The 27341-nt window shown below is 48.8% G+C and overlaps 1 protein-coding gene across 4 annotated transcripts in view; it reads left to right on the top strand.

Moving 5' to 3' along the window:
* The window catches only part of LOC147215771 (mitogen-activated protein kinase kinase kinase kinase 4), a 58890-nt gene that overhangs the window by 27226 nt on the left and 4323 nt on the right, over positions 1-27341 (top strand). The window contains exons 8-30 of one of the 4 annotated variants that reach the window (XM_086178693.1): positions 299-353; positions 440-518; positions 1221-1393; positions 4614-4683; positions 6251-6374; positions 6849-6953; positions 8637-8771; positions 10284-10349; positions 14555-14890; positions 15221-15355; positions 15447-15581; positions 17018-17088; positions 18042-18118; positions 19112-19200; positions 19720-19814; positions 20425-20509; positions 21223-21396; positions 21979-22081; positions 22188-22343; positions 23491-23634; positions 23845-23979; positions 24080-24180; positions 25857-26006. In XM_086178693.1, coding sequence (XP_086034819.1) covers positions 299-353; positions 440-518; positions 1221-1393; positions 4614-4683; positions 6251-6374; positions 6849-6953; positions 8637-8771; positions 10284-10349; positions 14555-14890; positions 15221-15355; positions 15447-15581; positions 17018-17088; positions 18042-18118; positions 19112-19200; positions 19720-19814; positions 20425-20509; positions 21223-21396; positions 21979-22081; positions 22188-22343; positions 23491-23634; positions 23845-23979; positions 24080-24180; positions 25857-26006 — 2793 coding nt within the window. Of the gene's footprint in view, positions 1-298; positions 354-439; positions 519-1220; positions 1394-4610; positions 4684-6250; positions 6375-6848; positions 6954-8636; positions 8772-10283; positions 10350-14554; positions 14891-15220; positions 15356-15446; positions 15582-17017; positions 17089-18041; positions 18119-19111; positions 19201-19719; positions 19815-20424; positions 20510-21222; positions 21397-21978; positions 22082-22187; positions 22344-23490; positions 23635-23844; positions 23980-24079; positions 24181-25856; positions 26007-27341 lie in introns of all 4 variants that reach the window. The other 3 variants (XM_086178692.1, XM_086178694.1, XM_086178695.1) reach the window with 3 other exon arrangements.

Here is a 27341-nt window from a genome sequence, read left to right as displayed (position 1 = left end):
TGTAAACATATCGGAAAAGCTGAGTTCAGCTCCGTCAGCCGCCGCAGCTGCAACCGCACTTTTGGATTCGGTCTTCGCGTGCAGAGGTGGTGCGTCCAAAGGTAGCTCTAAGTTTGTGCATCGCTGTCAGAATCGGCCCGGTATCTTCTAACAAATCCAACCCGTTTGCTGCTGAGTCTCAGGTCTTCTCTCCCACCGCCGGGTTTATTTACTGCTAGCATGAAATGAACCGGGGCTTCCTGGGAATCCATGTTGCCGCCACCGTCCTGACCTTCTTCCTCTCTCGTCTCGTCGTCAGAGCGACCTGTGGTCTCTGGGCATCACCGCCTTGGAGATGGCCGAAGGAGCTCCTCGTAAGTCCAGTCGCCCGCTTGCGAAGGACATTTTGTTTTCTGTGTTCGGCCTCTTGTCCGATTCCGACCGACTGTTTGGGTTCCAGCTCTTTGCGACATGCATCCCATGAGAGCTCTGTTCTTGATTCCCCGAAACCCTCCGCCCAAACTCAAATCCAAGAAATGGTAAGGACACACACACACACACACACACACACACACACAGTGTATACTCTCCACAGCGCTGTAGAAGGTGTGGTGACCAGGTCAGATTTGAATGAAGGTCCACCTGCAATAATAACGTTAGATTATTAGTTTCCAACCGAGGTTTGGCTACACGGAGATGTTCCTTATCTCCGAGTTCCTGGACGGAGCATGTGAGTGGTCCTTGTCAGCTGCTCGCCTCACATTGCGTCTGGTTCTATGAATGGATGAAGCCTCCAGATGAGCCGTTGGTCAAACCCATGGTGTGGTTCATCATCTATTCATTCGGTTAGCATGTAGTTCAAGGACCAGACTCTGATCCCGTAGCTCTGCTCCTAAGCAGGAGGCCTCCATCTTCTGAAGGCCTCCTCCTCCAGGGCTTCCCTGCGGCCCTCGTGCTCTCCAGCTGGACCGGCGCTGCTTTCAGATAGACTACACGGCATAAACCGTTCGCGCGTCAAAACGATCGCAGCGTTTTCTTCGTGGAGATTCTGTTCGGCTTCTGTTCGGAAGTCCCCTCGGTACCCTTGAAGACCACGAGGTGAGCTCTCGCTAGAAGTTGGTGAGATGTTACGGAAGCATCCACCAGGTTTGTAGTGAGCTTCAATGGTTCAGCCCATCGTACCGTTTGAAATGAATAAATCTTGTCGTCGTGTCTCCGTTCCCTCCCACGCTGTGTTCAAGGTCCAAGCGGTTCCTGTCCTTCATCGATAGCTGCCTCATCAAGAACCACCTGCATCGGCCCACCACCGACGTCCTGCTCAGGCACGCCTTCATCAGAGACCTGGCCAATGAGAGACAAGTCCGAATAATGCTCAAGGACCACCTGGACCGCACCAGGAAGAAGAGGGAGAAAGGTGAGGCTTTCGTGAAGATGCCGCCGAGAAACACGTCCTCCGACAGTCCCTCCAATAAGGAGATATGACCGAGAAGCCTCCGTCAGATATTCAGTCTTTGGTGAACTAGATGATTTTGCTCTGTTAGAGCCTCGCCCTCTCAGCCAGAAGGTCCCTGGTTGGATCCCCACAGGGTTCCTTCCTGTATGGAGTCTCCATGATGATCTGTGTCTGGTTAGGGTTCCTCTGGGTTCTCCGGGTTCCTCCCACAGCCCAAACACCTGCAGGAGCTCCACTGGAGAGCCTATAATGTCCAGAATCAGAGGGTGAATGGTTGTACCTCTCCATATAAGATAGGATAAGATAAGAACAACTTTATTTATCCCGAAGGAAATTGTTGTGCCAGAGTTTCAAGCAAAACATAACAATAATAGATAATAGTAGGAAGGAGGGAGAATAAGATATACAATTAAATATAAAGTGTCAAAGTTAAGGTTATCAAGTGTTTTAAGGTCTTAAAAAGTACAAACATTTAAATATTCCCTTGGGCTGAAGGAAGAGGAATTAAAAAGTCCAATCACAGCGCAGATAGGCTGCAGGACAGTGAGTGAATGGATGAATAATTTCCGACTGTCATCAGCCCTGGTCTTGTGATATGATTTTGATCTTGGATCTAAAATGCCAGCAAGTGAAGTGTTTTTAAAAGCGAGGCGTCCTGGAAAGGAGGGTTCGCTCTGCAGAAAGACCTTCTTCTGAGAGCGTTTCTGCACCGGAGACCCAAATCACTGCTCCACCAGGTCACGTTCTGAAGAACAGAACAAAAGGCTGAGTCGGCCGTGTGTCCGTGGTCTCCCGGCGTATGTTGTTTATCTTTCTGCGATGTCAAAGGTAAAGGTGATTGACAGTCCAGGGTCTCCATGGCGACCTCTTCTGGGATCAGCCTGGACCTCCTAAGTCCCTCTAGAAGGTCTGAGTGCAGGTGTGACCTCGGAGGAGAACGATGGGTTCCTGTCCGTGGTCTGTTTTACATACCTGACACTGGAACTGAAGTGTTTGTGCGTACGCGTGCGTGCGTGTGTGTGTGTGTGTGTGTGTGTGTGTGTGTGTGTGTGTTGGACAGTGATGCCTGGAATATTCCTAATGATTCCCTGTTCACTTTGTCTTTTGAGTTGTTTGTTCGTTTGGGGTTTTACTCCCCTCCGTCTTGGAAAGAGAAGAGGAGGAAAGAGAGAAAGAAATATGAGAGTGAGGAGGTGAGCGGTGGAGGGAGAGAGAGAGAGGAAGAGAGAAAGCGAGCGAGCGAGGGAGGGAGGGAGGGAAGGAGGGAGGCTGAGGGGGAAGGAAGTCGGAAACAGAGCAGCCATCTGGTTCTAATCTTCTGTTAGCTTATAAAAACACACTAATGACTGGTAGACTTTCTCTGCATGTGTGTGTGTGTGTGTGTATTTAAGGCCATATTTATGTGTGTACAGTATGTGTGTGTGCGAGGCTTTATGCCTGCCTGCAGCCATGAAGGCCTGGTAGTGTTAGTCCGTGTGTGTGTGTGTGTGTGTTGGGTAAATTAAAAACAAAATAAAAATGTGGAAACGATGCACAAAGGGATGCAAGGTTTCCAGAAGACCTGAGAGGACCTCTGAGACGGACCGGCTCTCCGTGTCTCAGAGACAGAGTCACTTCCTGGAGAGGCGGGTCCAGGAGGCGGCATCGACTCTCATTGGCTCAAAAGACATGGAGTTTGTAAATCCTGAAGGCATCACAGAGGGTTCATATCTTCATCATCTCCTGCGGGAGATCTTCTAACCCACTGCCGGGACTTTCGGTGACTCGGATCATTGAAGTGGATCGCGGGTCCGAGGGCCTCCGGATGACCCCGGTGAGTGGTGGCTTTTGGTTTTTGGAGTTTCGCCCAGGTTCCTGGGAAGATCTTCAAAACCGCAGCGGCGTGCTTAAGTGTCTGCCGCTGAAGGTGCTCTGCAGCCGGAGACCACCTTCCACTGATGAATGGACCTTCTCTAGCTCTGGGTTGTCCGGGGTCGAGGCGGATTACATAATCCTGAGTGTGTGAACGGGTGCAGGGTGGTGAAAGTGTGATATAAATGGAGATGTTTGCCAAACATAAGCTAGAAGAGCAATCATGTTACACACACACACACACACACATACCTGATAAGGCTGAGGTTACAGTGACATTCAATGTTTTTTGACACAGAGGTTTCCTGCGTTGGTTCAGCTGTTTGCTGGTGAAATAAGAAGTATTTATGACCAATAAAAACACAAACCGGGTGTTTAGCTCTCCATGTTCTCCAGGGTCTCCAAGGTTCCTGCACACATGCAGGAGCTTCATTGGAGACCCGAGATGCATGGATGAATGATTGGATGATTGGATGCGCCCCTGTGATTGGCCGGTCCAAGGTGAACTCCGCCCCTCCCACCGATGACAGCAGCGATAGGCCGGAGTGCAGGATAATCAAAAAAGCAAATGAACGGGCGGATGAATGAACGAAAACTCAAACTCAACTTTCAAATTAGCCGACAACTGTTTATATTCTAACGTTTCTAGCTGATTTACAAGGAGCCGCTCTGTAGCGTTTGGACTGAAGAGACTCGGTGTCTCCTGGGGTTTCGCCGTCAATCAAGTTATATCTGCTCCGGGACGAGTGAGAAAATCACGGGGTCAGGCGGGGGGCGACTCGGTGCCGCCGCCGTCCAGACTGTCCAACGGCTCGTCCCATTCGGCCTTCGGCAAACCGGACTCATTCGCTCCCTCGTAGCCCAAGTTTGCCCGCACTGTTCTTTGGTGTGGCTGGGATAATGACTGGATTGCTCCTGGCGGGAGCCAGGCAGCAGGCACGAGGGAATTTTAATGAATCGGCGGCCGGCGGGACTCAGATGACAGAGAGCGCTACCGCATGATAAAACAGCGCGCGGCGGCGTCGGCATCAGAAGAACCCCCCCCCCCCTTCTGGGCGCCACCCGCGACCAAACCTCAATCTGGTCCGACGCCGCGAGCGCGCTTTTTAGCGGCGGGCAAACTGCTGAGTTCAGGCAGACGTGCAGCCGCGGTGAGGGACGACAGATATTTCACATCTGGCGATTCGGTTCTTCTGTGTTTACGTGTTTATATCCTCCCTCGAGTCGCTATGTTATTACCGTAAGACGCATACCGAGGACTAATGACCGGCCGCGCGCAACCTCTCACCCGACCGCACTCATCCAGGTCATCTTCTCGCTTTCTCAGAAGGTCCCGAGTACGAGTACAGTGGCAGCGAAGAGGAGGATGAGGAGGTTGTGGAGGAAGAGGGAGACCCCAGGTAAGATATCCATTCTGATATATTTGGCCGTTTGCTGCCGAGTCGCGAACGAACCGTTCAAAGCTCGTGAGATATTTTTACCGATTCATGAGTCACGTTTCCTCGTTTTCCAACCCGTGAGCAGCCCTGCCCACCTGTTGAAGGACGAGTCGTGGAAATAAGGACTCGTGAAAGCGGTGATTCAAAGAGAAGCCCTCCCCCTTCTCAAAAAGAACGGCGCAGTAGTACGAACGATCCGAACGAATCGTTCATTTTTACTTATTCGTAAGTCGTGTTTGCTCGTTTTCCAGCCCCGTTTACCCGTTGAAGAACGACTCATGAAAAGAACAACTCACAAAAAGAACAAATCGTAGAGTAGTCCTTCCTTTTCGGGAGTAGAACAAGTCCCGAAAGGAACAACCTGTGAAAAGAAATCAAAGAGTAGCTCTTGCTTCTTGCGAAAAGAAGAAAGTTCTCGGTTCGTTGTATTTTTGCAACTGTTGCTTTTATATTGACATTTGTTTTGGAGAGAAAAAGGATACTCTAGCTGACCGACTCGGTGACTCAAATGACTCACCTTCCCTATGGCAGGGGTCGGCAACCCGCGGCTCCGGAGCCGCATGTGGTTATAAATATTTAATTGAAGTGTATTTCATTTGTGTTAATTCCTTTTTATAACTTTTAATTCTAAGTTGGAAGATTATTGTGATCTTGAAATATTAAATAAAATTATATTTATTAGTTTTCGCCGCTCAAAATAACGTCACACTCGCGGAAGCCGGTATTCCCCGCCAGCCGGTAAAGTCCCAGAGCAGAAGTCCCATAAACCAAGTAAAAGAAATATTTATGAAGATATTTTGCAAATATTTATTTTTTATTGTTTACAGACACAGTGATTTTTTTTTCCGATTAATTTTTAAAATTCAGGTCAAGGCTCCGCTACACGCTCTGAAAGCCCAAAGCTCAAAATGAGTTCATTACATAAATAAAATGTAATTTTCTCTGTAATACTTTGTGAATTTCAGAAGCAACACACGACACACTTATTTATACAAAGTGTAAAGGTAATAAAAAGCAATATATACAGTGGTACCTTTATTTTAGAGGTCAAAAAGTAATTGCGGCTCCCAGTATTTTCTTTTCCGAGGAAACCGGGTCCAAATGGCTCTTTGGGTGTTACGGGTTGCCGACCCCTGCCCTATGGAGTATCTCGTCGCTGTACACGGAGGAATGTTGACAAGGAGACACTGAATTTTTGAATCTTTGTAACACCCAAGAAATCCCGCAAGAACACAAGAAGTCTCGATCATATCACTTCCTGTCTTCGAGTGCTGGTTCTGCTGCTGAAGAGCGTCTGCAGAGTTTTCTCTGCAGACGGATACACTGTCTTCTCCATCCCTGCTCTTCAGACAACAGATGGCAACGCCACTTTCCGCTCACATGAGCTTCAATCCGTCGATGTGTGTGTGTGTGTGTGTTTGTCACCTCGCATGTAACTTCCTGCTGGTGAAACAACACCAATTTACCTTTCTCTTTCCTCCCCGGTCGCTCAAAGTCTCCCTTCCTTTGCTCCCTCTATCGCTTTCAGCTCGATCGTCAACGCTCCCGGCGAGTGGACGCTGAGGCGCGAGTTCCTGCGGCTGCAGACCGATGACCGTGACAGGCCGAGGGAGGGCGGCCAGAGGGGCTACGGGGGCCAGCAGCGGCAACAGGTAACCTTGGGAGTCCATATTAGCCCTCCTGTGATTTGTGAATGTCATGTAAATACCAAAACAGTGTGAATGTGTTACTTCGCTGATGACTCCAGGCTATTCGTTGCTTTAAGGAATGGAGTGTGAATGACCTGATCGACTTCCTGCCAACACCCTTGTGTGTTCATGTCGTCGTATCCAGAGGAGAAAATGTCGGCTAAAATTAGAACGGACGGTCGACCCCAAGGGTCAGGGCCCCGGTAGAGCGCCGAGGCAGAAGGTGTGAAGCACAACAGAAAATTGGCGGTCTGCTTGGTCGTCCTTACAGAAAAAAAAAAACCTGAAAACGACTGTTACCAGGGCGACGGCTGACAGGACGACTGCTCCTCGGTCGCGACGGCGTCCGATTTATTCATGAGCGATAAAACTGCATGAAATTGTCCCTTTTCGTCCGTTTCTTAAGAACGTCGGTGCTTTACTCTGATCCGTAACCAGGCGGTGCAGCAGATCGCCGAGCAGGAAAGATACAAGCAGCAGCTCCTGGCCGACAGACACAAGAGGATCCAACAGCAGCACGAGCAACGGCAAAAGCTAGAAGACGTGAGTACCGTTCACTATTAATGAAAAGTCAGATGGACATATTTCAATATTTGACACAGTTGTTAAAGTGTGCCTTCAAATATTCGGGGCGTAGCACGATGCCGGGGGGGTGCGTGTGACCCCCGAGGAACATGCTTATTTTTGCAATACTAGAAGTGTATTTGCACATCCACAGTAGGTGGCAGTGGCGCTCTCATTTTCAGTCTGCGCAGAGGATTAGCTCAATGTTTTTTTTTTTTTGTTTGCACCCAGTATGCGCACGCGCAGAGCAGGAGATATGAAATGCTTGAACAAACCCTCAAGAGACACCACGGAAAAATTATTTAACAGGGATGGTAAAAAAAAGGCGGTGAGAGACTGAGATAATGAGACAAAGTCACCCGAAAGCTAAGATGAGGAAATGTGTTTGTAGCGCTTGGCTTCACCGGGATTGCGGTGGGAGATGAGGAAAGACCGATGTATCCTGCTTCCAACCCCGCTTCGAAAAGCTGCGCGCTGCAAAACTTGCTCATTGTAGCCGTTAATCCTGACTTCCTTATTTTGAGAGAAAAAAAAAAATCAGCACAAATTGGTTTATTCTTTTTTGTTTTGTAGGTTAAAGTGTTTTCTATATTGTGCTCCTAATGTTGCTGATCAATTTGATCAATGTCAATAAATATTGATTGATTTTATTTGATTTTATTTTACAGTATCAAATGGTTCAGTCGATCCAAAAAAGTTGGAGTTTAAATAAGGATTTCGGTTTTTTTTACATTTCAGGCAAATTGATGCACTTTAAATCATATCTGTTACAAACTAAAAAACAATGTCAATAAAGTTGTTCTTTGTTGCAAGTTGATCTTTATTTCTTTTTCTTTTTAATGTAAATCAGGATACAATGGTATGCAGAGGTCCACATATAACAATTTTATAGACGAATGATGCTATTTATAGTTGCAGCAGAGAGTTGGGGGTGGTTAAATGTTTTCCTCTTCTGTAACAGAAAATAATTGTGAAGCGCTTCCTTCAGAGACGAGGCAGCAGATCATCGCCTTCCACCCACAGAGTGTTTCTTTGTCCCGTGCCGCTGCGCCAAATCTTTCTCGCTTCAAGTCAAAACTGAATCAGGAACCACCATGCAAGGTCCCATGGTGGTTCTTGATGCAGCATTGACTTGTACCTCTCAAGAAAATAATCCATCATGTCAAACCCAGTCAGATGTTACTTCTGTGGCCCCCGGGTGCAAGACTTGCAGACAACGGCAAGGAAAGACTTTACCGGTGGAAGCAAGATAGATCGGCTCAGTGTGGGCGGCCTTCTGCCTCGACTTTTTGGGGTAGAAAGATAGAGAGCAGATAAACAGAAGGGGTAGGATCTATTCTAGTAGTACCGGTAGCACTAACAGCTACGTGCTAATAGCGGAAATAATAGCTTTAATATTCATACAAGAAAAAATATGGTGGCTGCTGCGGTAGATGAAGCCATGCCCCGCTGGGTACCTGACCAGGGACTCAGAAGAAGGCAGGAGGTCGCTATCTTGCACCGATAAAGGGACACTTTCAGGCAAAGGAGGGTTTTTGACAGAGAGGGCGTCCGAAAATCATGGGTTACAGATTTGTTATTTTAACGGTAAAGTTCCGTTCAGGCCGAGGAAGGCCATCTCCTGCCGTCTCCTCTCTGATTCCCATCCCTTCCCATTTCCAGCAACATAGGCAACAGATGACGGACTGCACCGTTCAGTGGGCGGAGCTTCAGGAGATCCTGCTCGGGGAGGAGTCTGATCTACAGGACAACAGAATCCTGCTGGAGGAAAGAAATCACAGGAGTGACAGGAGACAGGTGAGGCTGGGATAGGCTCCGCCCCTGAGCGCAAGATAAGCGGTACAGATGATGAATGAATGAATGAATTTATCTTTCTATTGTCTCATATTCACTTGGAGGCTTCCATTATAATGGAGTCTTAATCAGCCTGTCCCACACACCAGCGCCTTTCAATGCATGTTATTCAAGACGTGGGCGTCGTTCTCCATAAAGACTCTGTCTCCTCCATTGGAGGTTTTTCGGTCCGTCGGATCGTCCTCATTGGGTCCCGCTTGCGATCCGCCTGATGGATGGTAGCATGGTTATCAAGGACAGGCTTCCTGACGAGTTCTCAAGTTCACGGACGAGTGCTTCTGTGTGTTTAGTGGCCATAATGTTTGTAGGCCGAGACCTGGAGCTCGGAGATTCTCTGCTGTTTCCGCAGCAGCTCCGGAGCTTATACACCTTCGCATTAAATCGCAGCAAAACAGACCAAGAAGTCGTCTCTTGAATTGAGCCAAATTAAAGTGGATTGAACAGATGATGGCGGCACTTCAGTGCAGAGGTTAGGACCTCCTGCTCACTGTGAGAAGGTCCCTGGTTGGACGTTCTGTGTGGAATCTCCAGGTTTCTCCCCGTGTCTGAGAGGGTGAATAGTTGTATGTCTCTATATGTGGGCCTATGATTGGTCCAGAGCGAACCCCGCCCCTAAGGCATTGACAGCTGTGATAGGCTGCAGCTTCCTGAACGCATCGTAACAAGTTTTGGACAAGGAATGAATGAATGAAGGGATGGCTGACCATTATCTCACTGCATTTTTGCTGCTTTTTCAAATTCTATGTGCTGGGTGAGCGTGCACCGCTCAGCCTGGACAAACAGGATCAGATGGCGAAGGTGTTATCATGCAGCTCCGCCGTGGACCGATTGCGCCGGAGCAGAGGACGGGAGCAGCTTCTGTCTGAATCCTCCCGCCGTCTGGAAGACCTCCAGACCCGGCAGGGCTTTGGTTTCACCGTGACCCTTTCAGATCCCGGTGACTTTAAACACAGCAGCGCAAACCACTGCTGCGGCTAACACAGACAGCGCTTACAATTCAACATTGTAGAAACACATGATTTTGACACGCCGGGTTTTTTTTTTATTTTAAGGAGAAATTCAAAAAGAGGCTGTTATAAAATATTCAGGGTAAAGGGCGCCGACTAAAAGCTCCGTGCCATATTGCGTTTTGAATATTTCAGTTCCCACCTCTCGGAATTCTGCTCAGGACCGTAGCGTACTTTAATTAAAGTACCCCTGTGTGTGCGCGTGTATGTGTGTGTGCGTGCGCATACGTGTCCTGTTCTTGCAATTAACCCACAAAAATGCATGTAATACATTTAATTACAAAAGAATTGAATTTGAGTCTGTAGAAGGCAGGGTAGCTAGAGTCATGATATTCACTGTGTGAGTGTGTGTGTGTGTGTGTGTGTGTGTGTGTGTCCTGTGCGTGTGTGTGCGTGTGTGTGTGTGTGTGTGTGTGTGTGTGTGTGTGTGTGTGTGTGTCCTGTTCAGGACCAGGGAGGCAGACAGCGTCCCCCTAATGCGTCAGTCAGGCCTCAGGACTCCACGGGAGAGCAGGTAATGGCGCTTTATATCTATTTCTTATCACGGCGTGTTTTCTATCCGTTAGCTTTATTTTACTTTCACATTTAAATAGTTTCCGAATGCCGTCGACCAGCACGTGTTCGGACGCCTCCTCGCCACTTTTACCGGCGAACGGCGTCACCGTAAATCACGAATGCACGTGTTGATTTACCCCGTCCTTCGGCAACGGGGGGAGGAAAAATGCTAATCGGATGTCTCGAGTACCTCTACTGGAGGAGATAAGGAGACTGCGCTTTCAACCAGAAGAAAACATCTGAATTGTGTGTGAGGGAGTGATAATTATGTGTGTGTGTGTGTGTGTGTGTGGTGTGTTAAAGGACTGAAAGGGTGAGATAAACAAGAAAAGAAGGGGGTCTCCATCCACCTCTTATGATGCAAATGTTTAATTAGTGCACTGAAACTGCCTGAATGGAAGAACGGACAAAAAAAGCAGAAGTATTGTAGATGAACGTTTGCTGAGATGAGGAAGAGTTGAGTTTTGCTCGGAGTGAGATGAAGAGCGGCGGAAAAGAAACGGTTTATGTTGGACAAAGCCGAAGAAGGGCGCCGTCTGTGTGTGAGCGTACCCCTCCCGGTGAAAGGCTGTATAGAAGGAGCGGGAGGATCCCGGGGTTCAACGTAGTCGTTGTTTGAACCGTCTCCAACTCTCAAACGCCCAGAGTTGTTTCAGGAATTCCAAAGGTATTCAGAGCCAAAGAAGAAGGTCAACCTCGTCATGAGAGGAAATCAGCTCTGGTTTGACGGGGTTTGACCAGAACCTTGATGACCGAGGACGTCCATAGCCGCAAAAAGGGATCGCTTTTTGCCGTTAATGCGCCTCGCTAGCAAAGCGGATACAGTATTATGGACCGTTTGTTTACTTCTCAATGATGGACGATGAAGAAAGATCTGCAATCACATTGTGGTATGTTTGTGTGCACCTTGCTCGAGAGCCTGAAGCTCTCCATTTGCGCTGCCATGCAGACCTCAGGAGGTCAGGTAGAACTGAAATTTCCATCAAGGAGATATTTGGAGGAACCTTTAAGCCCTTCCCTTTTGTAGGCACTGAACAACATCTGCCCCTCCCTCCCTGGGTTCTTCTCAGCATGCAGCCTCCTCCATCATTAGCCTATCTGTCATCCGCTCTCTCTCATTTGCTTTTTTTGTGCCACCATGTCGTCCCAGCAGGGGTCTCCACACGTGACAAAGCACCGATTCTGCCCCCGTTTGGCATTCGTGACAATGCATACATGTCGGGGCTCGTTGCGCGACATTGTTCTTCTTCCCGTCACCAAGCTTCGTTCAAAAACGATGGCACGAACAAAACAAGGCTCGTGTTGAAATTCTTGGTCGGGACCCAAAGCGGAGAAGGAGATCGGAAGCCGGATCGCATCCACGTGCGGTGTCCGTCTGGCCAAATCAGTCAAGTTTAAAAAGGAGGCCGAATCCGCGAGATCTCCAGAGCTGTGAAGCTACATCACCGGCCAGCCGCCGACTCACAGCTGGGCAGCTTCTGTCACACTTCATCTGCTTTCACATGTGACGGCAGTTCAGAGTCCTGGTGAATCATCTTCAGGCCTTTTCAAGTTTAATGCGAATGTCCCAGATGTATCTTACGGTATTCTTTCAGTAACTCCAGATGAAATGTTTTAACTGAACAGGACGCCAAAATGTGAAGCAAGAACTGATTTCAAAATAAGAATTATTGAACATAATCTGATCCTTCATGTCAAAGTTCCTTTTGCTACCAGAACGTGCTCCTGGCATGGTGCTCAGGTAAACCCCGGTCTTCCTGCAGTCCCAGTAGCCCCCTTGTAACATCTCAGAAACCTCCTTTTTTTGGGGGTCTTTTTTGGGAGTCTCTTGTATTGTCTCTCCTGTATCCTTTGGGTCACCGTCTCCTTGAAACTGAAGCTTTCAGCCAAGCCCCAGGGGAATTTTTTTTTTTTTTGCAGGATCTCCATCATCTGTTCGCCATCGGCGGTCCCCCATCTCTTAAAACTGAAAAAAAGAAACCTCCTCACAGAAGGATACTGCTGCCTCTGGTGAGCAGAACCTGAAGTCACCCAGAAGGACAGCCGGGATTGGTGGTCTTTTTTCTTTTCTTCATACCAGAGTATGATCTTCTGACAAAGGGAGGAACACTTCCAGGAAGACGTATGCTGGTTCTAAATTTCATCCATCTGCAAACAATGAAAGCAGCATTTTGGAACCATCAGCGCTGGCAAGATGTGCTTTTGAATCCGTGCCTGGATGATTGTTGTCAAGTGGGTTTGTGGCCAGTTCGCTGGATTACTTAGCAAACGGCGTCCCATGAACAACATCCGGGGAGATCTTCTTGGTTCTGGTGGACCCATCCGGTGCGGCTGTTTGAGGTCCTCCGAAGACATTAGAATGCAGCAGAGCGTTCCAGTGACGTATTCTGTTTTTTCGAGGAGCCAAAAACAGAGCTAAAATGGCAAACTTGAAGGTGCCTGAGGTCTTATCGCTGTACGTTTAGTCTTCTCCTTTCCTCAGGTCCCTTTGATTTTACGTTTAACCGCCTTCAAGGTCCATATTTATCCTTCCCACCTTGCTGCTGGTTTGTCGTGATTCAATTATTAGCTGGAATCTGTTATTCGCTCTTTGGTTTTTCTTCCTTCCAGATGATCCGTTCTCATTCTCATGCCATTCTGGAAGAGAGACACAATGGTGCTTTGACCTTCTCAGCTGTCTCTGTATTTTGACTTTTTCTGCTAACCTATATTCACTTCTATCTAGGAAAATGCCAAAAAATTAGCATCACACAATTTTGACCTTCAGTAGTCACATTTGACCGCGGGGCCGTGTTATTAGTAATTTTGCGTTTTACAAAATGAAGCAGTGAGACGTTTTGTATGAATCCTGAAGCTAAAGATGGTTGCCAAACGTCCCTCTGGGATATGGATGAGTGATTAACCAAATCACCACGAGTAACTTAGTCACCGACTGGTCTAAATTGAGACTAGCTTGACAGAGGAGGTGAATATTTCATCTCATCCGTGACTCATGAGTTCCTCATCCTCGGTTCCTTTCCCGGCGGCAGATGGGAAGTGTATCCGCTTATACAGCGCTTTCGTCACCTGTGCTTTACACTGGATTGCATTCACCCATGAACGCCCATTATCTCCAGTTATGCCGATGATGTGCTATTTAATTGTATGGTAAAAACCTATTTGTGCTAAAAATGAAGTGATTAGTCAATAGTGAATATTTACACGTCAGTAATTACTTAATTTGTTTTGCTATTATATATAACAGCACGGTCCACCTTAGGCCCAGCGCTCCAGGATTTGCTCTGTGAATCCTCCAGAGCTGGCGTGTGGACATGAATAATGACAGCTAGCATGAGCACGCCATCGGCGCCGACGCTGCGGTGAACGCTCGCTAATCGATTAGCGTCGCTGTTCGGAGTCAGTCGAGGTGAAAACTCATTTAGATCTCAAAGAACAAATGTTTAGCGACTCTATTCATTTTTTTTTTGTTCTGGGTTTAGAGAGAAGCTACGCCTCTTTGATTTAATGTGTTCATTTCCATCAGGTTGCTGTCATGTAACCAGGAGCGCGAATGGGTCTCGATGTGATGCGTGAACGAGAGGGTGAATGGACAGATCTTTCCGTAAACGGTGTGTCTGTACATGTAACCAGTACAGAGTGCAAAGCTTCAATTCATCGCTTAATCTTTGACTTACTCAAATCATGAAACTCTGATCTGAGATATCACTCCCTCATCAGTTGGGACTGTGGGATGATTCGATGTACCAACATTCATACAATTCATTCATTCATTAATGGACCCTAATGGGGTCCATTAATGAATGGGGTGCTCAACAGGAAACGTAACAAAGCAGGAGCGTTCATATGGAGATGATGTTTTGCGTAAGGTGACTCCAAGAGTCTCTTGGTATCGTCAACAGCATTTTGGTAGAAATCTGAACAAAGATATTTCTTTCAAACTCCAGGGAGTGAATGAATGATGAAAAATCTAAATACTGTCACCTGAAGCACGCTGCAGGAACCGTTCGTTGCGCCTTCACTTGCCAACTCTGCTTTTAGTGTGTGTTTGTGTGTGTGAGAACTGGGTCACGGGCCGGACAGTGTTAGGATCCAGCCCGTCCCTGTCCTGTAGCCCCTCCTCAGCGCCGCCTGTTCCTATGTGTGCTTTTGGTGTCTGCTTCTTAGAGAGCCGCCGCTCCCGGCCAGCCGCTCCCGCCGCAGGCCAAGCCCCCGCAGCCGCAGCAGCGATCCCGGCCCCGGCCCCGGCCCCCGGCCCCGCAGCAGCAGCAGCAGCAGCAGCAGCCGCCGTCGTCGGGCCGGAGGTCCCACCGCACCCTGCCCAAAGACCAGACCCAGCTGCTGTCCCTGCAGCACGACCACCGGCACCGGGAGCGGCAGAGGCAGAGAGAGAAGCCCGCCGCCGTCCACAAGCAAAACGCAAACAGCGGGAGCGACGCCGCTGTCGCTACTGCCACTGCTGCTGCCGCCGCTGCTGCCGCTTCCTCGCCCGAGAGCTCAGCGGTAACCCCTTCCCCCGCCCTTCCTCCCGCGCCTCTACACCTTTTGCGTTGCTATTTTTTTTTACAGTTTTCCCATCTCTCCCTCGCCACCGTCCTTCCTTCGGGGCCGGTCCGTCCTCCCCCGTCTCGTACTGACAGAAGGTCAAAGATGGGCGAAATGTTAGATGTAATCCCCAGGGGATTACCGGACACATTTGCAAGGATTAAGTTGCTTTGGTCTCCTGTGTGTGTTAATCCACATAAGTTAGACCAAGTCTTACCCGGAAATATACATGCATGTGTGCGCACACACACCCTGCAGTCAGAGGTTCACAGTGCTTTTGTGTTGTAGATGGAGTTTGCGGACTCCAACGTGGCGAGGCTGATTCTTGCGGCGGGCCTGCCCTGTCAGGTGCACTCCAGGCTGGGCTCCGGGAGCAGCTCCAGCCCCTGCACGCCCGCCATGCAAAGGGCCCACCTCCCCCAGGTACAACACAACTGCGCACACACGCCACACACTCCGTTCCCTTTTTTGCAAAAAATACAGCGTTCCGCTCACCGCCGTTTGTCCTTAACAGGGCGCCAACCTGCGCTCCAGCCGAGACGCCCCGCACAGCAGCTCCATGTCAGACATGGCTGTTTCCCCTCTGTCGCCCTTCTCTCCTGTGTCCACCAACGATGACGTCTTCTGGGATGCAGAGACACCCCCCAAGGTAGGAGACGGGGATCCTTTTAGATCCTGGACCGGATGGCATGTTCGGGTTGTGCGACTGGAATTGGTTCCAGGAAGTAGCCTCCTCCTCCAGGGGAACCTTCTAGCTGTGCATTCCCACAGGCAGTGAGGGACCACGGTAGGAACCAAAACTAACCAGTGAAATAGAAGAAGAGGAAGACAACGTGGACACCATGGAGGTGGAAGCTGCCACAGCATTCATGGATTAATAACCATGGATTATCAGATGGTTAATGTTTTTATCTTTTCCCCGCACTGCTTCGCCGTGTGAAGATCCCTGTTAGCCGTTAGCTACCTCCACACTTATCCTAGCCACAATGTTCTTCTGCGAACCTTGGAAACCCCTCAGAGCTGTAGCGGGCCAGAAGAGCTCAGACCTCTTCATCACTCCATTTCTCGCCGCTTCTGGCCATTTTGTCTCAAGAAAACATGAGCAAAGACCTGGATAGTTTTTAAAGATAGCGCTAAGCAGTCAGAAGAAGTATATGCTAATGGGGGGTTGGCTTATGAGTTCCACCATCACCTATGACTTCCTATGGAACCATAAGAAGACTCTGTCTCAGAGTAGGAGCTGAGATGATTCTAGGAGCCGAAGGTCCACGGCTCCCTGGGTCCTCTGCTGTCTGAATGCACCAAGATACAGACCACTTCCTGAGAAGGTTCCAGGAGCTGCAGAAGGTTCCTACCGTGAGAAAGGGGCTGATGTGACACTGAACTGTGTTTATAAAAAGGTGTGGTGTTGTTATCGTCACGCTGGGTTGAAGACGTCGTCTGCACCCCACGGTGCAGGTGTGTGTGTGTGTGTGTGAGTGTGTGTGTGTGAGGCCTCCTGGGGGGAGATTGTGACTAGATTAGGAAGCACCTCTAACTAAAACCAGCTGTGCAAAGAAAAAAACACCTCTGTAATTCAGAAAACTCTCCATGCCGCCCCCCCAGGCTCGCTGTTTTCCCAAACAACGTTTACCAACCCGGCCCCAGGTTTGGTCCAAGAACCAGCGGGAACCTCAGCGCTCCGCTCACCCTAGCAGAGGCGCTAACTGATGTTAGCCAACTGATTTGAAGGCTCTGTGCAAGAAACACGCCCTTTCTTTACACATCCTGATTTCAGAAAAGAACAAAAATCTCTGTACCCTGTATGTGTGTATGTGTGTGTGTGTGTGTGTGAGTCAGACACAGGATGTGGGCAGCTTGTCAGAGATGATAGGTATTCCCACAGCTGGCTTCCTGCCCCAGCCTGGGTGTGTCTTCCTCTGTGAAACTGGGTCACGTAACCCCGGAAACCAGAGGTCAAGGTTCGCCTGCGGGTTATTTCCGAGGGATCTGCCCGAGTTCTGATTTTTCCTGCGTTTATTACAACATCAAGCGTCACTAAACGTTCTGCTACATTGCTCATGGCTGTCTGGTCTCTATCTTCAGGTCCCAGAGCGCACTACCTCCAACTTCTACTGTAGCGACCAGGCCAAGGGTCACAAGAGGACTGCCTCCAGGTGAACCTCCACACATCACACCGTGGATGGAAACTGCAGGGGTTTGTGAAGGAGAAGCTATGAAATGATCTCCTTTTCACTGGAGGAACAATTGGTTTTTGCTCTTGTAGGCACAAGAGTGTGCAGTGGGAGCAGGTGGAGGAACATCTAGAGAGATGGAGGTATGAAGGTTGGCTGCAGCAGGACGGGATAGGTGTGTGAAAGGGAGGGACCAGAGTGGAACGATGAGGCTACAGGGAGTGGAGATGAAGAAGGTGGAAGGGTTTAATCAGCGAGGGTCAATGGAGAGGGTGGGGAAGAGGTAGAGGAACGTATGCCTGCAGGTTGGAACAGGTGGAGAAAAGTGTCAGGGTTGATCAAGGAGTATGAAAAGAAAGGTGGTGAGACAGAGGTGAGAGCAGCAGGAAGGAGTTTCCTCCTCGGAGTGTCCGGGCTCTCCCTCAGATCGGATGAGGAGCTCAGCCGTCCAGGAGGAACTCAAAGTAGAGACCAGAGGAGGAGGCTCCATTAGGTCAGGAAGCCTCCCCGGTGAGATGATCTGAGCGAGGGAGGAGGCCTCAGGGTGGATAGATTGATAGATATTCTTCTTCCTAGAAATTAAAGCCTGAGAAGTTTGTTTATAGCTGATAACCCTGGAGAAACATAGCAGCTATCTGAAGGTATCTTCTGGATCTGGTATTCTCCAGGAACCCAGAGAGAGCTAAAAGTTCCAGCAGACATTCAGGCTGCAGTCATGAAGTGGACAAAAACCTTTCTGTAACTTCTGCTTTCTTTGCTCCTAAAACAAAATCTCCGTCAGCTGTTCTTCCCTAGCCGTGTTGGTAGGTGTTGATGAATTTAGATGAGGTGGAACTAACATTTAAGAAACTGAAGATTTAACACGAGACAAGAAGAAACAGGACCACAGCTCACCCACTGCTCCTCTCCCTGTGTGTGTCTCTCTCTCCATCTAGTGGCAGTCCACTGCTGGTGGGAGACCGGAGTTCCAGATCTGCTCCACGTGGGGCGTCGCCCGTAAGCAACCAGCAAGGTCAGTGTTCTGGGTGATGGATGGTGGAGACTTCTGGCACCTTGGGTGGAGGTTCTTCTCAGGAGGAGAACTTTATTATTCTTTTTTATCTGTGCTGCACAAAATTGATAAAAGTCACTTAAGGGGTTTGGAAGGGGTTTGTTGGTATTGCCAGATGTGATACCCGCTTGTCTGCATTGTAAGGCATGGAAGAAAATCATTAGCAAGGCGCATTTTCTGATGGAAATACGTGATTAAAAAGCAAATACTAGGTCTTGGGCCAAGTGTGACACTGGGCTCCAAAAAAAACGATCTTGAATGGTCTTCTTAGAGATGCCTGAAGTTGCTCAGTGAAGCCCCGCAGAAGCTCAGAATACATTACAGAAGAGTTTATTTTCACATGCTAGTATAGTATAAGATAAGAAAAGATGGCTGGGGACATGAAAATCAAACCTGTTCCGGACCGGATGAGTTTCCAAACTGCTTTGCATGTACCGTAACAGGTAGGGCTACCCTATCAGGTAGGAATACCCTAAAAGTTAGACCTAGCCTAAAAGTTAGACTTAGCCTAAACGTTAGGGCTACGCTAACAGCTAGGCCTGCCCAAACAGTTTTGGCTACCCTAACAGGTAACACTCCAACATATGGTCAACACAATAGGGACTTTGTGACTCATGCATCACTTCATGGAGTGTGTTTTCCACGTACACCAGGTGTGTGTTTCATGTCCAGAATTGTTCAGGTACAGCAGTTTGCAGTTTAGAACCCCCTCTCAATATGAGGGGTGTACGGCTGCCAATAGCTCCATGCACCATTGATGAATCGATGTTGCTTCTCCAACATCCTATGATATGGTATCTTCCACCAATAGGAGTCGCTTTCAATTGCATCCAGTGACCTTTTGCAAACACTGAAAAACAAAATAATTTCACATACGGCCTGGTAAACTGACCTTCTGAATGAGGATGTATGGTGCAGCCCCTTACCCCATCCCGCTGGGGATTTTCATCACAGGTTACTTCAAGCTAGAGAGTCCACTCCTGCAGAGCCGCTTCCAGCAGCACCGGAGGCCAGCGGAGGAGGTCACCTCCAGGCATTCACAGGTAAGGACTCCTGAAACCATGATGACATTCTACACATTTTATCCAAGTTCTCCGGGGATTTAGGGCCGAACGCAAATATTTTTTTCCACCTACATTGCTAAACACTGGTGCCAGGCTATAGAAGGTTCCATGGAGTTGGTGTACCAGAAGGCCTCTCGCCATCTGTCTTTATGAACCTTTTGGATACAGAAGACTAGTACCCTGGGAGCTATGCGATACTGTGGCCTGACTAAGTCAGATAGATGAGATGGTACAACACCAGTGACTGCGTTGTAGGTGAAGATAAATGCCTTAAAGTCAGCTCTGGCCCGGAGAGCCAACAGTACCGGAGGGTTGTGTTCAAGGGCTCCGATCGAGACGGGGCCTGCTTTTGGTGTTCTTCTTAGGCGGCCGCCATAAAAGTCACAGTGTCTAGGATGCTCTGCTGATTTCGGCCATGTTTCTAAGCCGTCTTCATCTATCTTGAATCCCGGGAACTCATCTGTCTTCACACCGTTCCTTTCCCTCCACAACCCACAGGGTGGCAGATCAGCCCTCAGCCGGCTCCACAAGGCCACGGAGTACTCCTCCTCCAGCGATGAGTTTGGAAGCAGCGACGACGAAGAGAGGAACCAGTGAGTGACAAAAGTACTTTGTTTAATGTAGTATGAAAGAAATACGAAGAAATACTGCCATGTACATATGGGATCGTCCCGATATCTTTACACTGCGGAGGACAGAGGTCATTTAAGTCCTGTCGGATTTCTACGTGTCTTGAGTTCCAACCCAGGTGAGTGAGGACGCTTCCATGCCGAGCAGGTCTGGACCACACTCCTTAAGATGAACCTCAGACAGATCCCAGCTTAGCGTTGGCGGCCTTCTGCCTCGACCAGTTAGGTCGAGGCGGTTAGCGTAAAGAAATGACAATGTTGGACATCTGGGGACAGTGCAGTAAATGAAGTCAACCTGACCTATGAGAGAACCAAGGGACTCTGGAGGTGATATGAGGTTTCTATCATACGCTGATGAAGTGCACACAGGAGAGGAGAAGCCCACAGTAGCATAGCTTGGGGCTAGGCTAGCGCTAACTCCAGGCTTTCTCAAGAAAGCTTTTAAGCCTGTTCCAAAACAAAGAGAGGGTGTCCAGCCCCTGGATGGAGATCTGAAGAGACTTCCTGTAGTGAGAAGGTTTGGGTTTTCGTCACGTCCCCCATCTAAGTGTGGTCTCCTTGGCTCTGCTCCCAGGGCCGGCCTGCCCAATGGGAGGGGGAAATTCTTCCGAGCAATACCCGACGGCATCGTACTGCAACCTCACTGCAATCTGAACCAGGTGATCACACACACACACACACACACGCAGTGGCCTTCTAACCTCCATTGGGTTTGAAGGTGTGCAGACGGTGGATCATGAATAACACTGATGCATTGAATGTTATAGATGAACGGGTGAGGGTACGGATGTAACGCTCTGCATCTCACACACACACACACACACACACACACACACACACACACACATACACGTACACACACACTCTGGGGGATGCAAATCCAGGCTGTTCATAATCTCCATTGACAAGCTGTAAAGTAACCTCCATCAATCAGGAAGATCTCATATCCCCTTTTTATCGCCATGCCGACGTCCTCTGCCTGCATTTCCCATGTAAACTCTTTTAATAAACTCTCACGCGCCGTGATTGATTTTTATTTCATTTTTTCGCGCCGTGACATTTAATCCTCGTGCCAGAGGAGGGACTGGATGTCACGAGGCATTGTTCTCCGGCAGCCCGCGTGGAGACAGACCATAATTTATGAACTGCGGCCCGGCTTCATTGGCTGCTCCATCAACATCCTGCGGCCGATTGAAAGGCCTCGGGTTTGACTTTTAGAAATAGGGGTTTAAATTATAGACCGTCCAACAACTTTTCTGTCATCAGCAAAGAAAAGGATGCTTTTAATCAGGGAGACGGTGCCATTACTCTGTGTGTGTTTGTGTGTGTGTGTGTGTGTGTGTGTATGTGTGTGTGCGTGCACGCTCCTCAGATTTGCCAGACGGGCTCAGAAGACACGTACCTACTGCCGGACCTGGTGCAGAAGACGTCTCCGTCCAGCCCGTCCCACAGCGCACTGGGCCTGCAGCAGAGGACGCGGGACCTCCTGGGTTACCCCCCCCGCTCACCCTCCACCCCGAGGTCCCCGACACACCAGGACCTGCAGGTGAATGCAGAGGGGAACACACACACGCACACACACTTCCTGTACCTCATGTACATTATTATCTGGTTCCCTTCTATCTATCTGTTTTTCTATCTATCCATCTATCCATCTATCCATATGTCATACATGTCTGGAGATGTGAGTCCTGTGTGTGTGTGTGTGTGTGTGTGTGTGTGTGTGTGTGTGTGTGTGTGTGTGTGTGTGTGTGTGTGTGTGTGTGTGTGTGTGTGTGTGTGTGTGTGTGTTGTGCATTCACGAATGTGTCTGACATCTTAGATTCTAAGTGGGTCAAAGCTTCAATCGGACAACAGGTCGCCATATTCACCAGGGCATTTAACGACTTTGTGAAACTGATTTATTTTGTTTTGTTTTCTATAAGTAAAGTTTTTTGTCCAATTCAAAATGTGTTTCATGCATTTGTGTCTGGAAGCATGGGCGCCAGTGGAAGGTCAGGACTCAGCCTGTTTTCGGACTGCTGTTGTTTGAACCTGCTGCACTACCGTGTCTGTCCACTAGATGGCGCTGTCTGTGCTGTAAATGTAAACGTTACTTCCGTGCGATAAAAGTCCGTCTCCTGTGCAGGCCGTCTGCAGCCCTGGCGGGAAAAGCACCTCCTCCACCTCCTCCTTCCTCTCGTTCATCGACCCCAGACTCATCCCCATATCCTCACCGCCGCAAAGCCCGAGTAAGGAACACACACACTCAAACACACACACACACACACACTCTCACACATATTCCGCACCACCATGCATATGTTTCTGGACATTCTGACCGAGTTCTGTGTGTAGCTGGCATCAAGGGTGACCCGGTGAAGAGGGAGAACCAGAGGAAAGGCTCGGTGGTGAACGTCAACCCCACCAACATCCGCCCGCAGAGCGACACGCCTGAGATCCGCAAGTACAAGAAGAAGTTCACCGCCGAGGTCCTCTGCGCTGGACTCTGGGGTTGGTCTTCTCCTGTGACTACCATATTTATCCGCACTATAAGGCGCACCGGATTATAAGGCGCACCTTCAATGAATGGCCTATTTAAAAAAAAAAAAAAAATCATGTATAAGGCGCATATAATAGAGGCTACAGTAGTGTCTGGTGTTGCATTATGCATCCACTAAATAGAGCTGCACTAAAGGGAATGTCAACAAAACAGTCAGATAGGTCAGTCAGTCAAGCTTTATTAATATAGTACAAACCAATGTTCTGACAACTCTGTCCGCTCTCAAAACAAGTTTGTGCATTCACAATACGGTACCGTACGTACCGGTAGCTCTTACCTGTATTTGCACCGCCTTCATTCAAACAATGTATTTCCAACTCCATTCGTCACAGTTCAAAATATTTCATAAAATGAAACCGCCTCTAAAGTCATTGATGTTTGCGTTGCTCTTCTAGCACTGTTGCCTTCATTCGAATAGTGACTGTAGCAATGCTTCTACTTGCTGCTCTCTGTTCAACAACCCACTGCTCATGTTTGTCCTTTAAATGTAGCCCTCTCGCTCTGTTTCCTCGGAAACTCTGTTTAGTCTTCTTTATTCGGCGCAGGTCATCTCGTCGCTTCCGCACCATTGATTCGTTCATGTTGAATTCTCTCGCTGCTGCTCTATTCCCGTGTTCTACTGCGTGACCAATCGCATTGAGTTTAAACTCTGCGTCGTAAGGGTGTCTCTTGAAAGGAGCCATTTTGGGGTCTTTATACACAAACAAGTGGTGCGGGACTGGAATTCACCTTTGCCGTTTTTACCGCTGCGACTTCGGTGATTTGCACACACACACACACACAAATGGAAATGAAAATGCAGTCATATATCCCAGCATGCATCGCACGCTACTTCTTCTACGGGAGAAAATAGAATCGGCGGCTGCTTCCTGTAGTTGCAAGACCTTTTGCGGATCCATATATAAGGCGCACTGGACTATAAGGCGCACTTGCTTTTAGGTATGCCTTATAGTGCGTAAAATACGGTACTTCTAAATACAGTGGTGTTTAGAAGTACTCTCCTCCTGCTGTAGAGGTCAGGGTCCAGTGGTGTGTGTGTGTGTGTGCATGTGTGTGTGCGTCCATTAACGTCCTTGTGTGCTTTTTGCTGCTGTGAAGGAGTGAACCTGCTGGTGGGCACGGAGAGTGGCCTGTGGCTGCTGGACCGCAGCGGCCAGGGAAAGGTCTACTCCCTCATTAGCAGGAGAAGGTTCCAGCAGATGGACGTGCTGGAAGGACTCAACGTGCTCATCACCATATCAGGTGCGTCTTCTCAAAGTTCACACGTCCAGGATTTACCCAGAGGTTCTTCCGTGATTCTGTAGACATCAGCTCACGGCCATGTGGAGTCCTGCATCTGAGTTGAGTTCCTCAGGGTTCTCCAGGTTCCTCCCGCCATTCAAACACATGCAGGAGGTTCACTGGAGGCCCTACATTGTCCACCGCCCTCTGAGGTCTCCTCTGTTCCCGCAGGGAAGAAGAACAAGCTCCGTCTGTACTACCTCTCCTGGCTGAGGAACAAGATCCTTCACAACGACCCAGAGGTGGAGAAGAGACTTGGCTGGACTTCGGTAGGAGATCTAGAAGGTTGTGTTCACTACAAAGTGGGTGAGTGTTTTCTGCCGTGGGCATTCCAACACCTCCTTCTTAAAAAGATCTCCTGGGATTTCACTTAACATCCATATTCTCCGTGTTCTTTGAATTTCAGTGCGTTATGAGAAAATCAAGTTCCTGGTGATCGCTCTGAAGAGTGGCGTGGAGGTGTACGCCTGGGCCCCGAAGCCCTACCACAAGTTCATGGCCTTCAAGGTGGGAAGATGTCTCTCAACACAAAGCTCTGCCCTGCTCCGTCATAAAGAACGCTTTCTGCTGAATCCTTTCCACCTCCAGGAGAAAACAGAGCCACCTTCTCACTTTTTTCAGTTCTTTGAATCCTTTTCAGGAACATGATAGTTCTGTGGTGCCCTCAGATAGCAGAGGAACCAGGGACCATGGACCTCAGCTCCTAGCAACATCTTAGCTCCTACTCCGAGGCAGGGTCTTTCCACGGTTCCATAGGAGCTCATAGATAATTGGTGATTGGTGGAACTCATAAGCCACACCCACTAGCAGGTAGCTCTTGGAGATCCCGTCTTTAAAAGCTATCCTGGTCACTGCTCAGATGTTTTCTTGGAAAAAATGGAGCCATGAAGAGGTCCAAGCTCCTCTGACCCGCTCCACCTCATAGGGGTTTCCAGGGCTCACAGGGGAACATCAACATTTTGGCAAGAACAAGTGCAGAGTTAACTAACGGCTAACAGGGTTCGTCACTCGTTGAAGCAGTGCAGGGAGAAGATAAAAACACTTCAACCAGCTGATAGTCCCTGGTTATTATTCCATTTTGTCCACATCGTCATCTTCCCACCGGTCCCTTCCGTGGTCCTTCACCGCCTGTGGGAATGCAGGACTAGAAGTTTCCCCCAGAGGAGGCTACTTCCAGCTGGACATCTCTGTCTTAGAAGCACTCTGTCTGAGAGCTGCTCACATCAGTGTCCACGGACCAAACCATGTAATCGGGTCACTCACTGCCAGACGACTTTACACACACACACACACACACACACACACTCGCGCACACACACAGACAATGTGACATATCTAGGCTATGAGACGCACACCTCACTAGAGCGCTGTCCCATTTTCCTCTCCGTCCTCTGTGTCCTGGTCCACTTCTCCTCGTAGCTCTTTTGAGGAGGTCTGAATCCCCAGCCCTCCGTCACCCACCTTCTATTTATTCCTTCTGTATTCATGCTACTGAAAGACCTTCCTAGGAAGTAGGACACCGTGATGGATGTTCACGTATGCGTTGTCTCCACCTGGTCTCCATTGCCGTGCAGCAGATCCGGGTCGTGTGTCTGTATGTTGTTTTCTCCTACTGGAATCTTGGTCCTCACCAGTCTTCTTACGGCATCGTTGTCGGTCTCTGATCATATTCAGCTCTGTTTGGATTCCATGTTTGGACACTCTTCTTCTTCTCGGCATGTTTGAAAGACAGCGCGCGTCCCATGGCTTCTTCCATCTTCTTGGAGTCACTCATAAGGGCGGCACAGATGTGTAGAGGTTCGCTGCTCCTCCTCACAGCCAGAAGGTCCCAAGCTGGATTCCCACTGGATTCCTTCCCGTGGGGAGTCTCCATGTTCTTTCCGTGTCTGCGTGGGGTTCCTCAGGGTTCTTCAGGTTCCTCCCACAGTCCAAACACATGCAAGAGCTTCAGTGGAGACCCTACATTGTCAAGATGTGTGAATAAGTGGGTGAATGGCTGGATGTCTCTGTATGAGGCCCTGTGATTGGTCAAGGGTGAACCCACCTCTTGGCCAATCACAGCATCCCAATGCAAGCCTGACATCAGGATAAAGAGAATGAATGAATGAATGAATGAATGAATGAATGAATGAAAGGTCATGCCCTCCCATCTAACTCCACTGCGCTGGTGTTCTTCTCCACAGTCCTTCAGGTCCCTGCCCCAGAAGCCCCTGTCTGTCGACCTGACGGTGGAAGAAGACCAAAGGTTGAAGGTCATCTACGGCTCTTTGTACGGCTTCCACGCCATCGACGTGGACTCTGGAACCCCCTATGACCTCTACCTGCCCACCCACGTGAGAACCTCTTACTGTCTCAATTGTCCTGTTCTCACTCTCACCTCCGGTCACCAGCTGGGGGTGGAGACCCAAAGAACTAGATCCTCCTCAGGGTCCCGGAGCTCTCCCTTAGAGGTAACAAGAGGAGCTCGGTCATCCCGGAGGAGCTCAGAGAAGACCTGCTGCTCCTCCACATCCAGAGGAACTAGATATGGTGGCTCTATCTGGTCGGAATACCACCGGGGACCCCTCTGGTGAGATGTTCTGCTACACATCCAACCAGGAGGAGGCCCTGGAGATGACCCAAGACTTACTGGAAGCACTACGTCTCCAATCTAAGGATATTGTGGTTTGACTGCTTTTGTAGTAGTTTACTCTGTATTGTAGTTTAATCTCTGGGATTTGTAGTTTGATTGCTAGGAAGTGTAGTTTGATAGTCAGGTATTGTAGTCTGAACTTTGGGTATTGTAGTTTAATCTCTGGATATTGTAATTTTATCTCTGCGTATTATAATTGGATAGCTGGGTAGTGCTATTTGATAGCTGGGTATTTTGGTTCAATCTCTAGGTATTGTAGTTTGATCGCTAGGTAGTGTAGTTTGATAACCGGGTATTATAGTTAATACTTTGGGTATTGTGGTTTAAACTTTGGTTATCGGAATTTAATCTCTGGGTATTCTAGTTTGACTGCCAAGTAGTGTAGTTTGATAGCCAGGTGTTGTAGTTTAATCTCTGGGTGTTGTAATTTGGTAGCTTTGTATTGTAGTTTAATATCCAGATACCGTAGTTTAATCACCAGATATCGTAGTTTGAAAGCTTGGTATTGTAGTTCAATCTCTAAACGTTGTAGTTTAATCTCTGAGTAGTGTAGTTTCTTTCCAGCTGATTGATTTGCACTGGGTGAAGATGTATTTTTCCGGGCATGGACTCAGAAACCCCTCGGGGGACCTTGAAGGTCTTTCAATCTGAGGGTTGTTTGTAGAAGAAAAGTAGCATTTGGTATCCAGATCAAGAAAACATCTACAGGCATAGATCTTCCTCCTCTTCTTCTCTAACTTTCAGCTGCTCCCTTCAGGGGTCTCCTCAGCCAATCATCTGCTTCCATCCAACCCTCTCCTCCTCCCCTCCATCCATAACCCTCCTCTCCAGCCTTCCTTTAGCCCTCCATATCTTCTCCATCCCTTCTCTCTCCATGTCCAAACCATCTCAGTCTGACTTTATCTCCTGAACCTCCACCATGTGCTGTCCCTCTGATGGACTCCATCCTCCTCCACACTTCACCTCCCTCTGCTGCCTCCTGTCTTCTCCTCGCGGTCTCCAAACCATACCTCCATCTTCTCCCCCTTTCCTTCCA

The sequence above is a fragment of the Fistularia commersonii genome, chromosome 31 (assembly GCF_037954325.1).
Source record: "Fistularia commersonii isolate RoL2024-O1a breed Wild chromosome 31, RoL_Fcom_v1.0, whole genome shotgun sequence".
NCBI classification, from domain to species: domain Eukaryota; kingdom Metazoa; phylum Chordata; class Actinopteri; order Syngnathiformes; family Fistulariidae; genus Fistularia; species Fistularia commersonii.
The sequence above is the reverse complement of the archived record's forward strand: the minus strand, read 5'-3'. Positions and strand labels throughout refer to the sequence as shown.